Genomic DNA, 13,896 nt, shown 5'->3' on the forward strand with positions numbered 1-13,896 from the left:
TGGAAATGGTTTCAGTTTTTCACCATTGAGGACGATGTTGGCTGTGGGTTTGTCATATATGGCCTTTATTATATTGAGGAAAGTTCCCTCTATGCCTACTTTCTGCAGGGCTTTTATCATAAATGGGTGTTGAATTTTGTCAAAAGCTTTCTCTGCATCTATTGAGATGATCATATGGTTTTTATCCTTCAATTTGTTAATATGGTGTATCACGTTGATTGATTTGCATATATTGAAGAATCCTTGCATTCCTGGAATAAACCCCACTTGATCATGGTGTATGATCCTTTTAATGTGCTGTTGGATTCTGTTTGCTAGTATTTTGTTGAGGATTTTTGCATCTATGTTCATCAGTGATATTGGCCTGTAGTTTTCTTTATTTGTGACATCTTTGTCTGGTTTTGGTATCAGGGTGATGGTGGATTCGTAGAATGAGTTGGGGAGTGTTCCTCCCTCTGCAATATTTTGGAAGAGTTTGAGAAAGATAGGTGTTAGCTCTTCTCTAAATGTTTGATAGAATTCGCCTGTGAAGCCATCTGGTCCTGGGCTTTTGTTTGTTGGAAGATTTTTAATCACAGTTTCAATTTCAGTGCTTGTGATTGGTCTGTTCATATGTTCTATTTCTTCCTGGTTCAGTCTCAGCAGGTTGTGCATTTCTAAGAATCTGTCCATTTCTTCCAGGTTGTCCATTTTATTGGCATAGAGTTGCTTGTAGTAATCTCTCATGATCCTTTGTATTTCTGCAGTGTCATTTGTTTCTTCTCCTTTTTCGTTTCTAATTCTATTGATTTGAGTCTTCTCCCTTTTTTTCTTGATGAGTCTGGCTAATGGTTTATCAATTTTGTTTATCTTCTCAAAGAACCAGCTTTTAGTTTTATTGATCTTTGCTATTGTTTCCTTCATTTCTTTTTCATTTATTTCTGATCTGATCTTTATGATTTCTTTCCTTCTGCTAACCTTGGGGTTTTTTTGTTCTTCTTTCTCTAATTGCTTTAGGTGCAGGGTTAGGTTGTTTATTTGAGATGTTTCTTGTTTCTTAAGGTAGTATTGTATTGCTATAAACTTCCCTCTAAGAACTGCTTTTGCTGCATTCCATAGGTTTTGGGTCGTTGTGTCTCCATTGTCATTTGTTTTTAGGTATTTTTTGATTTCCCCTTTGATTTCTTCAGTGATCACTTCGTTATTAAGTAGTGTATTGTTTAGCCTCCATGTGTTTGTATTTTTTACAGATCTTTTCCTGTAATTGATATCTAGTCTCATAGTGTTGTGGTTGGAAAAGATACTTGACACGATTTCAATTTTCTTAAATTTACCAAGGCTTGATTTGTGACCCAAGATATGATCTATCCTGGAGAATGTTCCATGAGCACTTGAGAAGAATGTGTATTCTGTTGTTTTTGGATGGAATGTCCTATAAATATCAATTAAGTCCATCTTGTTTAATGTATCATTTAAAGCTTGTGTTTCCTTTTTTATTTTCAACTTGGATGATCTGTCCATGGGTGAAAGTGGTGTATTAAAGTCCCCTACTATGATTGTGTTACTGTCGATTTCCCCTTTATGGCTGTTAGTATTTGCCTTATGTATTGAGGTGCTCCTATGTTGGGTGCATAAATATTTACAATTGTTATGTCTTCTTCTTGGATCAATCCCTTGATCATTATGTAGTGTCCTTCTTTGTCTCTTGTAATAGTCTTTAATTTAAAGTCTATTTTGTCTGATATGAGAACTCCTACTCCAGCTTTCTTTTGATTTCCATTTGCATGGAATATCTTTTTCCATCCCCTCACTTTCAGTCTGTATGTGTCCCTAGGTCTGAAGTGGGTCTCTTGTAGACAGCATATATATGGGTCTTGTTTTTGTATCCATTCAGCCAGTCTGTGTCTTTTGGTGGGAGCATTTAATCCATTTACATTTAAGGTAATTATCGATATGTATGTTCTTATTCCCATTTTCTTAAATGTTTTGGGTTTATTATTGTAGGTGTTTTCTTTCTCTTGTGTTTCTTGCCTAGAGAAGTTCCTTTAGCGTTTGTTGTAAAGCTGGTTTGGTGGTGCTGAACTCTCTCAGCTTTTGCTTGTCTGTAAAGGTTTTAATTTCTCCATCAAATCTGAATGAGATCCTTGCTGGGTAGAGTAATCGTGGTTGTAGGTTTTTCTCCTTCATCACTTTAAATGTGTCCTGCCACTCCCTTCTGGCTTGCAGAGTTTCTGCTGAAAGATCAGCTGTTAACCTTGTGTGTTGTTTGTTGTTTTTCCCTTGCTGCTTTTAATATGTTTTCTTTATATTTAATTTTTGATAGTTTGATTAATATGTGTCTTGGCATGTTTCTCCTTGGATTTATCCTGTATGGGACTCTCCGTGCTTCCAGGACTTGATTAACTATTTCCTTTCCCATATTAGGGAATTTTTCAACTATAAGCTCTTCAAATATTTTCTCAGTCCTTTCTTTTTCTCTTCTTCTTCTGGGACCCCTATAGTTCGAATGTTGGTGCATTTAATGTTGTCCCAGAGGTCTCTGAGACTGTCCTCAGTTCTTTTCATTCTTTTTTCTTTATTCTGCTCTGCAGTATTTATTTCCACTCTTTTATCTTCCAGGTCACTTATCCGTTCTTCTGCCTCAGTTATTCTGCTATTGATCCCTTCTCGAGTATTTTTAATTTCATTTATTGTGTTGTTCATCATTGCTTGGTTCCTCTTTAGTTCTTCTAGGTCCTTGTTAAATGCTTCTTGCATTTTGTCTATTCTATTTCCAAGATTTTGGATCACCTTTACTGTCATTATTCTGAATTCTTTTTCAGGTAGACTGCCTATTTCCTCTTCATTTGTTAGGTTTGGTGTGTTTTTACCTTGCTCCTTCATCTGCTGTGTGTTTTTCCATCTTCTCATTTTGCTTTTCTTACTGTGTTTGGGGTCTCCTTTTCACAGGCTGCAGGTTTGTATTTCCCATTGTTTTTGGTGTCTGTCCCCAGTGGCTAAGGTTGGTTCAGTGGGTTGTGTAGGCTTCCTGGTGGAGGGGACTAGTGCCTGTGTTCTGGTGGATGAGGCTGGATCTTGTCTTTCTGGTGGGCAGGTCCACGTGTGGTGGTGTGTTTTGGGGTGTCTGTGGCCTTATTATGATTTTAGGCAGCCTCTCTGCTAACGGATGGGGCTGTGTTCCTGTCTTGCTAGTTGTCTGGCATAGGGTGTCCAGCACTGTAGCTTGCTGGTCGTTGAGTGAAGCTAGGTCTTGGTGTTGAGATGGAGATCTCTGAGAGATTTTTGCCGTTTGGTATTACATGGAGCTGGGAGGTCTCTTGTGGACCAGTGTCCTGAGCTTGGCTCTCTCACCTCTGAGGCACAGCCCTGACGCCTGGTTGGAGCACCAAGAGCCTTTCATCTACACGGCTCAGAATAAAAGGGAGAGAAAATAGAAAGAAAGAAAGAAAGAAAGAAAGAGGATAAAATAAAATAAAATAAAGTAAGATAAAATAAAGTTATTAAAATAAAAAATAATTATGAAGAAAAAAATTTTTTTAAATAAAAAACAAACAAAGAAAAAAAATGGACGGACAGAATCCTAGGACAAATGGTGAAAGCAAAGCTATACAGACAAAATCTCACACAGAAGCATACACCTACACACTCACAAAAAGAGAAAAAGGGAAAAAAATATATATATATCGTTGCTCCCAAAGTCCACCTCCTCAATTTGGGTTGATTCATTGTCTATTCAGGTATTCCACAGATGCAGGTACATCAAGTTGTTTGTGGAGCTTTAATCCACTGCTCCTGAGGCTGCTGGGAGAGATTTCCCTTTCTCTTCTTTGTTCGTACAGCTCCCGGGGTTCAGTGTTGGATTTGGACCCGCCTCTGCATGTAGGTCGCCTGAAGGCGTCTGTTCTTCGCTCAGACAGGACAGGGTTAAAGAAGCAGCTGATTTGGGAGCTCTGGCTCACTCAGGCCGGGGGGGGGGGAGGGGTACGGATGCGGGGTGAGCCTGCGGCGGCAGAGGCCGGTGTGATGTTGCAGCAGCCTGAGGCGCGCCGTGCGTTCTCCCGGGGAAGTTGTCCCTGGATCTCGGGACCCTGGCGGTGGCGGGCTGCACAGCCTCCCAGGAGGGGAGGTGTGGAGAGTGATCTGGGCTTGCACACAGGCTTCTTGGTGGCGGCAGCAGCAGCCTTAGCGTCTCATGCCCGTCTCTGGGGTCCGCACTGATAGTCGCGGCTCGCGCCCGTCTCTGGAGCTCCTTTAAGCAGCGCTCTGAATCCCCTCTCCTTGCGCACCAGGAAACAAAGAGGAAAGAAAAAGTCTCTTGCCTGTTCGGCAGCTACAGACTTTTTCCCGGACTCCCTCCCGGCTAGCCGTGGTGCACTAGCCCTCTTCAGGCTGTGTTCACGCATCCAACCCCAGTCCTCTCCCCGGGATCCGACCTCCGAAGCCCGAGCCTCAGCTCCCAGCCCCCGCCGCCCCAGCGGGTGAGCAGACAAGCCTCTCGGGCTGGTGAGTGCTGCTCGGCGCCGAGCCTCCGTGCGGGAATCTCTCCTCTTTGCCCTCCGCACCCCTGTGGCTGCGCTCTCCTCCGTGGCTCCGAAGCTTCCCCCCTCTGCCACCCGCAGTCTCCGCCCACGAAGGGGCTTCCTAGTGTGTGGAGACCTTTCCTCCTTCACAGCTGCCTCCCAGAGGTGCAGGTCCCGTCCCTATTCTTTTGTCTCTGTTATTTCTTTTTTCTTTTGCCCTACCCAGATACGTGGGGAGTTTCTTGCCTTTTGGGAGGTCTGAGGTCTTCTGCCAGCGTTCAGTGGGTGTTCTGTAGGAGCAGTTCCACGTGTAGATGTATTTCTGATGTATCTGTGGGAAGGAAGGTGATCTCCGCATCTTACTCTTCCGCCATCTTCTCCTCTCCGACTTTTTTTTTTTAACTTTTGCTTTTCTTATATTAGACTAACCAGGGGGTTGTACATTTTACTTATTAATCCTATTGTTTTCTGATTCACTGATTTTTCATAATTTTTATTGATCTGTTTCTCTTGCTTTCCTTAGGTGTTTTCGTTTTTTTGTTTTTTTTTTTAAAGGGAAAAAACTCTCTGTAATTACAAAAAGTAATTGCAAGAGAACCTAGGCAATGATGTTTCCTGGGGGCTGGGAAGAAGAGAGGAAAATATGTTAGTTAGTCAATGGATCACTCATGGATTTATGTCTGAGTACCTGAGAAAATGATATGTTTATGGGACAGGAAGAAACCAGGACCTGATTCCAGACTAATTCTAGGACTAGGTAGAGCTGCCATTAAACCATTACAGATAGAACTCAATGTGACCTCCAGGTTTTATCTGAGGAGTGAAGTGTGTCACCTTTTAAGGTACTTAGAAGGGTGTCTTTTATGCTTTCTCTTAGTCCTTGGGCTGGTGAGAAAGGAAAAGGGAAAGGTAAGAGGAACACGGAGATCAGTCTTCCTCTGGGAGAGGGCACATCCCCCATCGCTCTAAAGAGGAGGTGATACCAGGGTTTCAGTGGAATCTCCTTCTCTGCAGGGAGAGGAAGTTGGTCTGTGATCCTGAAGAAGGTAAAGATCAGTTTCCAGCCAGGTTCTTTGTTTCCCCAACTTCTAACCATTTAGTCCATGGCAGACGCTGTGCCAAGTCATTTGTATGAAGCATCTTATTTAAGTCTTGACAACTCTGTGAAATAGGCAGTCACGTTATCCCCATTTTTGGGGGAGGGAACAGTAGAGTGACTTGCCTGAAGTCACATAGACAGGATGTGAACCCTGGAAGGTCGGACTGCAAAGCATGTGGTTTTTTTTTGTTTTTTAAAACTTTTATTTTGTTTATTTTTTGGCTGTATTGGGTCTTCGTTGCTGTGCGCGGGCTTTCTCTAGTTGCGGCGCACGGGCTTCTCATTGCGGTGGCTTCTCTTGTTGCGGAGCACAGGCTCCAGGCACGAGAGCTTCAGTAGTTGCAGCTCGCGGGCCCTAGAGTGCAGGCTCAGTACTTGTGGCGCACAGGCCCAGTTGCTCTGCGGCATGTGGGATCTTCCTGGACCAGGGATCGAACCCGTGTCCCCTGGATTGGCAGGCGGATTCTCATCCACCGCACCACCAGGGAAGCCCAAAGCATGTGTTTTTAACCACTGTGATAGATCATGTTTTATCACTGCTGACCTTAATTCCTATGGCACAGCCTTATTATTTAAGGGGGAGCTTGTCAAGTCTAGGATCAATGATCAAAATGAACTTAAAGTACTATGACTCATTATGTCCATATTATTTCCTCCTCAAAATTCTATTCTATTTCTCATCTTAAAGCAAGTAAAACATTTGCATAGAAAACAATACTTGAATTGAATGTCTGAGCAATCAGTACATCCCTCAGCATGCCAGTCGGTATTTTTATTACTGCTCCAAGGAGAGGGGAGTGGGAGAGGGCAGGTAGGGGAGGAGGGAGAGTTGGGGGGAGGCAGCTTTGGAAGAGAAAGGGGGGAAATAATAACTGAAATTACATCCCAAATAATCTGATGTTGTAGCATGTTCAGACACAGAAATGTTTATTTTAAAACACTCACAAAGTCATTTTTTTAAAATCAAGTTAAGACATCTGAATGCTAAATCATTTTACCAGACAATACAGATCTATGAGCTTTATGCTTTTGAAATAGTCTCCCAAGAGGTCTGTCTGGCCACTTTTTTTTTTTTGCCTTTGAGAGAGAAGAATGCAATCAATGAAGGTAAATTTGCAACTTAATTGAATGTGACGTAATGTGAGCAGAGCCAGAGCCGCCCAGAACAATTCACAGCAAACTTCAGGTCAAGCGGTTTCTTTCATCTCTGGCCTCTCTGGAAGTTCAGTCAGAAGAGCAAGAGATACAGGCCTGGGCGATTCTATTCCACTCTGATTGAGGCTTTGTATCAAGGCCAGCGTTTACATTCAAGACCTCTTCTGAATACACACAACGCACAGCATATTTTTTCAAGAGTACAGTCGCTGTTCTTAACGTGGCAGCCACTCAGGCCTGTTCATTTAAAAAATATATACGTATGACATTCAGACATTCTTTTAAAAATATATATGTATATATATATTTAAATTCAGGGACCAAAAAGCAAAAGCCACCTATAAAAGAAAAGGCAGACAGAAAATGTTGCTTAGGATCCAACAGTAAAGAAGGAAATCCTTTCCTGTACTTACAATAGCAGTTGGGGTGGCAGCCAGCACACAATAGAGCACCAGAGGGGTGATGAAGCTTTCTTCCTCTGTCCCCGGGTAAGGCTTCATTAAGTCTCCATCCTGACAGAAGAATCCTTGGATATGCACCTGAAAAGTGTCAGTGCATTCGAAGTAGTAGGCAAGCAGCACTGTCGCAGCCATGATGACAAGCTGAAAATACAGCATGGCCACACAGAGACATTAGCCAGGCTTCGGAGCCGCGCCCGCCCCTCAGAGCACACTCCCTCCATCACCCAGCAGCTCTCCTTGTATTGGTATTGGCAAGTGTGTGCGTGCCTGGCTCCGTGTGCTCCGGGCTCAGGGGGTGTGTGCTTACTTGTCTGCCTTGTAACATCTGTTACATAAACCTTCCAGAAAATAATGAACAGCTCCCATCTGAGAAGCAGACCACAGCAAGGCTTGTAGAGAGACCCAGGCTCTGCTGCGCCCCTCGCAGGGGATGCATGGGGACCAAGGCAGTACTGCCATTCAGGACAGAGGTGAAAAGTCAAAGGATAGTGGCATACGAATTGGCAAGATGTAGAGTGAGATCTGTTCATGGGCAATTTCATAAAATGTTAGAGATAGACTTACTTTATTATAAAGTATTAGAGGCAGGTAAATGATGCATGAATGAACAAACAGGAAAGCTAAAGCCTAGAAAGGTTAAGGGAAATCTTCAGAACCTAAATTACCGGCGTGGATGAAAACATTGTACAGGTATCCTATATCAGTCATAACTTTTATCCTTTTCCAAAAAGATTTTGCCTTTATTCCAAAATGTTTTCTACCAGTAAGTAAAGGACTTTACTGATGATCACATCTTATTATAGACATATATCCTTCATAAGATTTGGACACAAAAAGGGACACAATTATCCTTTCATTTGATTCAGAAATGTCCCAGATACTCACCGAGGTTTAGATGTAGCCTTTAATAGGCATGAGGAGTTGGGGGAGTATGGAAATGCCATTATTTTTCTCATTCCCATTAGGAAACACCAAATGGCAAGATGAGACGGTGATAAAGGTAGACAGAAAAGAGGTCTTTGAGGTTATGAAGTTACAGAAAGTTAAGCTGGAAAAGATCTTGGAGATCTTCCCATCTAAAATCTTTATTTCATAGATGAGAAAATGGAGGCCCAGCAAGGAGAACTGACGACAGCTGGATTATCCAACAAGGAAACCAAACATGTCCTTAGACTGACAATCAGCAAAGCAGGGAAACTAAAATGGGGAAAAATATTTTAAAATTATCAAAGTAATCATTTTGGGAGAAGAATCAGAACTTGGTAGGGCATCTTTGTACATCTTTTATGGCTTAAAAATTGTTTCTATTTGGAAGTACATAAGGGGCAGGGAGGGGGAAACCATAATCTTTTAGGTTTTAGTCTCAAGTTCTTATTCCAGCCCTGGAATGACTAACCTAAGGTCACGTAGCTAGTTAGTGTTAGACCCAGGACTAGAATCCCACATTTTCTGATCCCCAGGGGGCAAAACACCTGGGTCACAGCATCAAAATCGCATCATACACAAAAGTGTGGAGAGTTATGGGGAGAGGCAAAGTAGCTCAACTCTAATGCAGAGAGGCACCATTTGGCATCTTTATCCACGTTCATATCCATTTCTTTAGCCACAACACTGAAGCAGAGCCTTGCACTTTGCCCACTCTCTCACACCTGCTTCTGGTACGTTAGCTCTGCAATTCCTCCTCACTCTAGCAGAAGGCATCATTTTCTTTAAGGGTCATTTGGATTAAGAATCTTCCCCCAGGACTTCCTGGTGGCACAGTGGTTAAGAATCCACCTGCCAATGCAGGGGACACGGGTTCAATCCTTAGTCCAGGAAGATCCCACATGCTGCGGAGCAACTAAGCCCGTGAGCCACAACTACTGAAGCCCGTGCTCCCTACAGCCCACGAGCCACAACTACCAAGCCCGCGTGCTGCAACGACTGAAGCCAGTGCACCTAGAGCCCGTGCTCCGCAACAAGAGAAGCCACCGCAATGAGAAGCCCGCGCACCACAACCAGAAAAAGCCCGCGCGCAGCAACAAAGACCCAGTGCAGCCCCCCACAACCAAAAAAACAAGAATCTTCCCTCAACCTTCCATTTTCTCTAACTCTTTGGTTAGAAGCCTTTCCTCTTTGGTTCAGAAGCCTCGAGTATCTCCAGCGGTAACGTGTCTAAAGTACAAACGCCTAACCATCCTGCTATAAAGGTCTTTACCTTTTGGCTGTATCCGTCACCACCTTTATCTCCAGGTAGGCTCCAAATCATACTTCGCAATCACTCTCTCTCACACATGACTTGTTTCTGGCTCTACAAGGATTTTGTTCCATTATCTGACATTTTCTACCCCTTCTCCCACAGTGGACCTTCTGGCACAACTTCTGACCATCCAGCAATCTCTAGACATTCGCATGTGTTTCTCTGTGCCTGAAGTTGTTTATTGGCACGTGTAAACTACCAATGCTCATGCCCACCATCTCTACTGTTTCAAGCATTTTGTTTATTTCTTTTCTCTTTAGCAATGGAGAAGAGACTTGGATAAGGATGTTTCCTATATGAATGAGAGATAGGTGCTCCCAAGCTGCCCCACTGATTGGTGCTCTTGCTAGTAGCTAGTTTATAAAGTCAAGGCCATGAAGTTTCTATTTCTTTTGTGCTGCACTAGTCAATTGAGTCGACCCGACAGGAGGGAACCTAGCCAGCTGACCCGAATGTTTTGGAGCTAACACTAGGATTCCAACAGTCTGGGGGCTCTGCCTCTGGGGCTGTTTCTGTCTCCTGCACAGGCTTGATCTGATTTCTCTGTATCTCATCCATGTGGCAGGAAACACATTTCTCTCTCTCAGCTTCATCAGCCCTAAGGAGAAATAAGCTTGGAGAACAGGCAGGATCGATGGGGGCTTTTTGGATAAAACAAAAACAAAAATGGCACCTAGCTTCCTCTATTGAGGAAGAATATTATATTTTACAAGGGACATTTGTGCTACCACTTCCATTTAAAAGAGAAAAAGGTGAAAATGAAGTAAATGAAAGCAAAATAATGTGTGTGTGTGTATATATGTATATGTATGATCTCTATATATACGATCTCTATATATTATATATGTAATATATGTATATATATTATATGTATGTATATATGTGTATATATATGTAAGAGGACTCAGAAAAATGAAGAATAGAAACTTTTAAAACAGAATTGTCTTAACATCAAATACATCAAAATCAACAGTAACAATAAAAAAGCCAAGGTCAATATATCTAAATTTGATACACATAGAAAAAATCTTGAATAGCTGCTTGGCCAATTTAACTATGGAAACAGCATTCAGAGAGAACTGAATGAATGAATGAATCAAGTGCAGGGCATAAAGAACAGAGAACCTTGGAGACGCAGGGTGGTAGAGGTAGATGGGAACTTCCACAGCCTACGGGACAGAACTGACCCATCAGCATGAGTCACCTTGGCCTTGGCTCCTCCCCTGAGCAGCCAGAAACCCCTTCCTGTCATTTTAAAGCCATCCTCAAGCTCTCTGGAGAGTCCTCAATAAAATACCAGTTAGAGATGCACAGAAACAAATATAGAACAATTTGGATCTTGATTTCTAGGTTTCTTTTCTATTGAACATTCTCTTGCGACCATATATTAAAAAGAAGCTTATGCATTTACTGCAGGAACAGAAATAGCACGTTGATTCTGCTTCCACAAGCAGAGAGCTCTGCCTTGCAGCACTGATGACACACAATTAGCCGTCGGTGTCCTCCCTTCCTCCGCCCTGTCCTGGGCCATGATTCATCACTGTCTAGGTTTGTGTCACTCGTGCCAGCTGGCACACTTGCCGTCTCCGCTGCCTTCTCCAGCCCCATTTAGGGAGGCATGGAGGGAGGCCATAATGTTGGTGTCACATGAGCAGATGGTGGGGCTGTGCTGGACCCAAGTGCTGGTGGAAGGGTTGACGGTATTAGTGTGAAAAAAGCAATTATGGCTGTGGGGAGATAATGAGGTAGAAGGAGCTCATGTACCAGGGATTTTCCTCAGCTGTCGCTTTCTAAGAATGACAACCCGATATAAGAAAGTGCATTAAATCCTGATCATTCCACAAAGATTCAGAAGGCAGAAGCCAGCAATATCTGAAATCCAGCCTCTCAGAGTTGAGAGTACTGTGTTTCTACCCAGGTTCTCCACTGATCGGAGAAAAATGAATGTCACAGAGGGATAAGTGGGGAGGTCACAAAGCTGAGAGAAGAGGCTGAGATGACAAGTACGTTTTTCTTTGGTCGGTAAAGTCTGAAGCAATTGTGGACCACTAATTTATATGACAGGATACAAGCTGGGAGAGCAGGGGATAGGTAAATGGTGCTATGACTCATGTGAGTATGTATGTGTGTCCAGGGATGTAGGGGCAGACACATGACGTGGAAATGAGAGGACTGGTATCTGGTCTGGAGTGTAAAGGGCATAGTTTGAACTGGGGACTCCTGGTGCTAGGTGACCAACCATCTCAGTTTGCCCAGGACCAAGGGGACCTTTCAGTGCTAAAATAGAGGTAGTCTTGAACAAACTGGGGTGCTAGGTCGCTCTACCTGAGACAATGTTTCCCTCCCCAAAGAGCTTTCTTATTCTGGGTCTGGCCAGAAGCTATCAAGACCAATGCCAATTAATCAACCAACATCTGTTTCTGAAAACCGCCTCTGTGTTCAGTTCTGAACTAAGTGCTGTGAAGGTGAGGAATTCTCAGACGTGCTCTCTAACCTCAAGCCATTTGTGATCAAGCCAAGTGGGGAGCGCTCGCCAATACAGGAAACAGACAGTGATCTGTAGGAGGGTGTCAGCTGATCCCAAGCTGGGTTTCATACATGGCTGCATGTGTTTGGTGACCTGGGAGGGATGGGTATTGGCAGAAGGAGAACGAGGGAAGGGGCTACACTGTGGAGAAGGAGCGAGGGCAAGGGGATGGAGAGGGCAGCATGATGTGTGTTCAGGATATTGGTTTTGACTAAGCCTTGAGGACATATGTTCAGTTCCATAGAGAGATGGGATAAAGGAAGCGCAGAGCAGAAGGAACGCTGCAGCAGAGCTTAGGTGATGAGATTTGGCAGGGTTGTGATGCAGAAGCAAAGTCTTAGGACTCCAGGGGATAGTACACGTTAAAGATTTGCATGTTGTTCAGTATTGAGCAAGCATGTTAGGCACAAGGGTCAGTAGCTGCACGAAAGGGCTGGGGTGGGAAACCCTCAAGTGGCACTGATGGAAGTGGGAAACAAGGTAGTAAGTTAGAGGGGAAACACCTGAGAAAACTGACAGTGGAAACACCTGAGACCTCACTGGGACCCCTTAGAAATAAGGATAACACTTTGAGAGGGGCTGAAAGTTCTCCATAAACAACATGGGCAAGATCCAAGGAGAAGAGGAAGGAGTAGGAGATGGAGGAGGAGGAGATGGTGATGGTAAAGGTGATGACCTATATTATGCATATGTCCTAGGAACTGTTCTAAGCGCTTGACATAAATTAACTCTTCTTCTGCCCAGGCACCCTGTATGTGGTACATATATTATTTCCATTTTATAGAAGAGGAAACAGGCACAGAGAGATTACATGAATTGCATTAAGGTCACACAACTCGGGTGAACCTAGGATGATTACTATAATTATGATGTATTTCTCCACACAAACTTGGGCAGCCTGGGGAAAATCAGGTTACAAATACGTCAGCATAATATTAAGGGCTAAACTATGTGCTACAGACTTGAGTACTTTATTCAAATGTCTCCTAGTATCAATTTCATCTGTATGAAGATTAATAATAACTCATAAATATGCACTGAGGCATGTTTATGTATTCTCATTTCGTTCCAAAAAGAAGTTATACCAACTTCCACCAAATAAAGTAAGCAAGCATCAAAGAGCAGTTGGAACAGAAGAAGAAATAAATATGGAGATAGGAGTTACATCCTTGAGTATAAGTTGTCTAATAGTCAGCACAATAAGGAGATACTGGTCATTTTCACATTTCACAGTAGCTATATGATAAAAACCAACCAACGGTTGAAGAGTAGAATCTTTCTGATATAGTGACTGGATAGGAATTCATCCTGAGTTTTCATAAGGGACATGATAAACAATGACAATACTGAGTATGTTGGTGCTGTTCTTTATATGGGACCTCATATCAACTCTTAACATAGGCCGATGACATCACATCAAAGCTAAATGCACAAAAACAATAGTGTGAGATAGAAGGGAGGAGGGTCGGCATTATGATTCGGTCTAGGTCGAACTTGAGAGAGATAGCACAATGAAAGGTTAAGACTGCTAGGCTGGAAACCTGCTCTGCTGCTTTTACTAGGTGTGTGACTTAAATTCCCATGCCTCTGTTTCTTCGTTAGTAAAGTGGGGCTAATAATGCTACAGCACCTACCTCTTCAGGTCATCATGAGGATTAAATGAGGATTGTGTAGTATTTAGAACAGTATCTGACTCATAATAGTAAGCATGTTCTAAAAGAATGGGTAGACTATATATTCTTCACTCCTTCCTAATTTCTCTCAGGTTAGGTTTTTAAAAACTACTGGGTAGCAGTGAATTAGATACTACCTTTTAATAAGTTTCCTGCTAGTGAAATACAGACCTGCATCTTTTTTTTTTTTTAAATAAACAGCCAACTCTTTTTTTTTTTTTTTATCAGAACATTTTAAACCCC

General features: G+C 42.8%; 1 protein-coding gene across 1 annotated transcript in view; it reads right to left on the reverse strand.

Moving 5' to 3' along the window:
- Positions 1–13,896, reverse strand: part of PLPPR1 (phospholipid phosphatase related 1) — a 132,990-nt gene that overhangs the window by 45,745 nt on the left and 73,349 nt on the right. The window contains exon 2 of the mRNA XM_068552979.1: positions 7,167–7,355. Within this exon, the coding sequence (XP_068409080.1) occupies positions 7,167–7,355 (189 nt within the window). The remainder of the gene's footprint in view (positions 1–7,166; positions 7,356–13,896) is intronic.

The sequence above is a fragment of the Eschrichtius robustus genome, chromosome 10 (assembly GCF_028021215.1).
Source record: "Eschrichtius robustus isolate mEscRob2 chromosome 10, mEscRob2.pri, whole genome shotgun sequence".
Lineage (NCBI taxonomy): Eukaryota > Metazoa > Chordata > Mammalia > Artiodactyla > Eschrichtiidae > Eschrichtius > Eschrichtius robustus.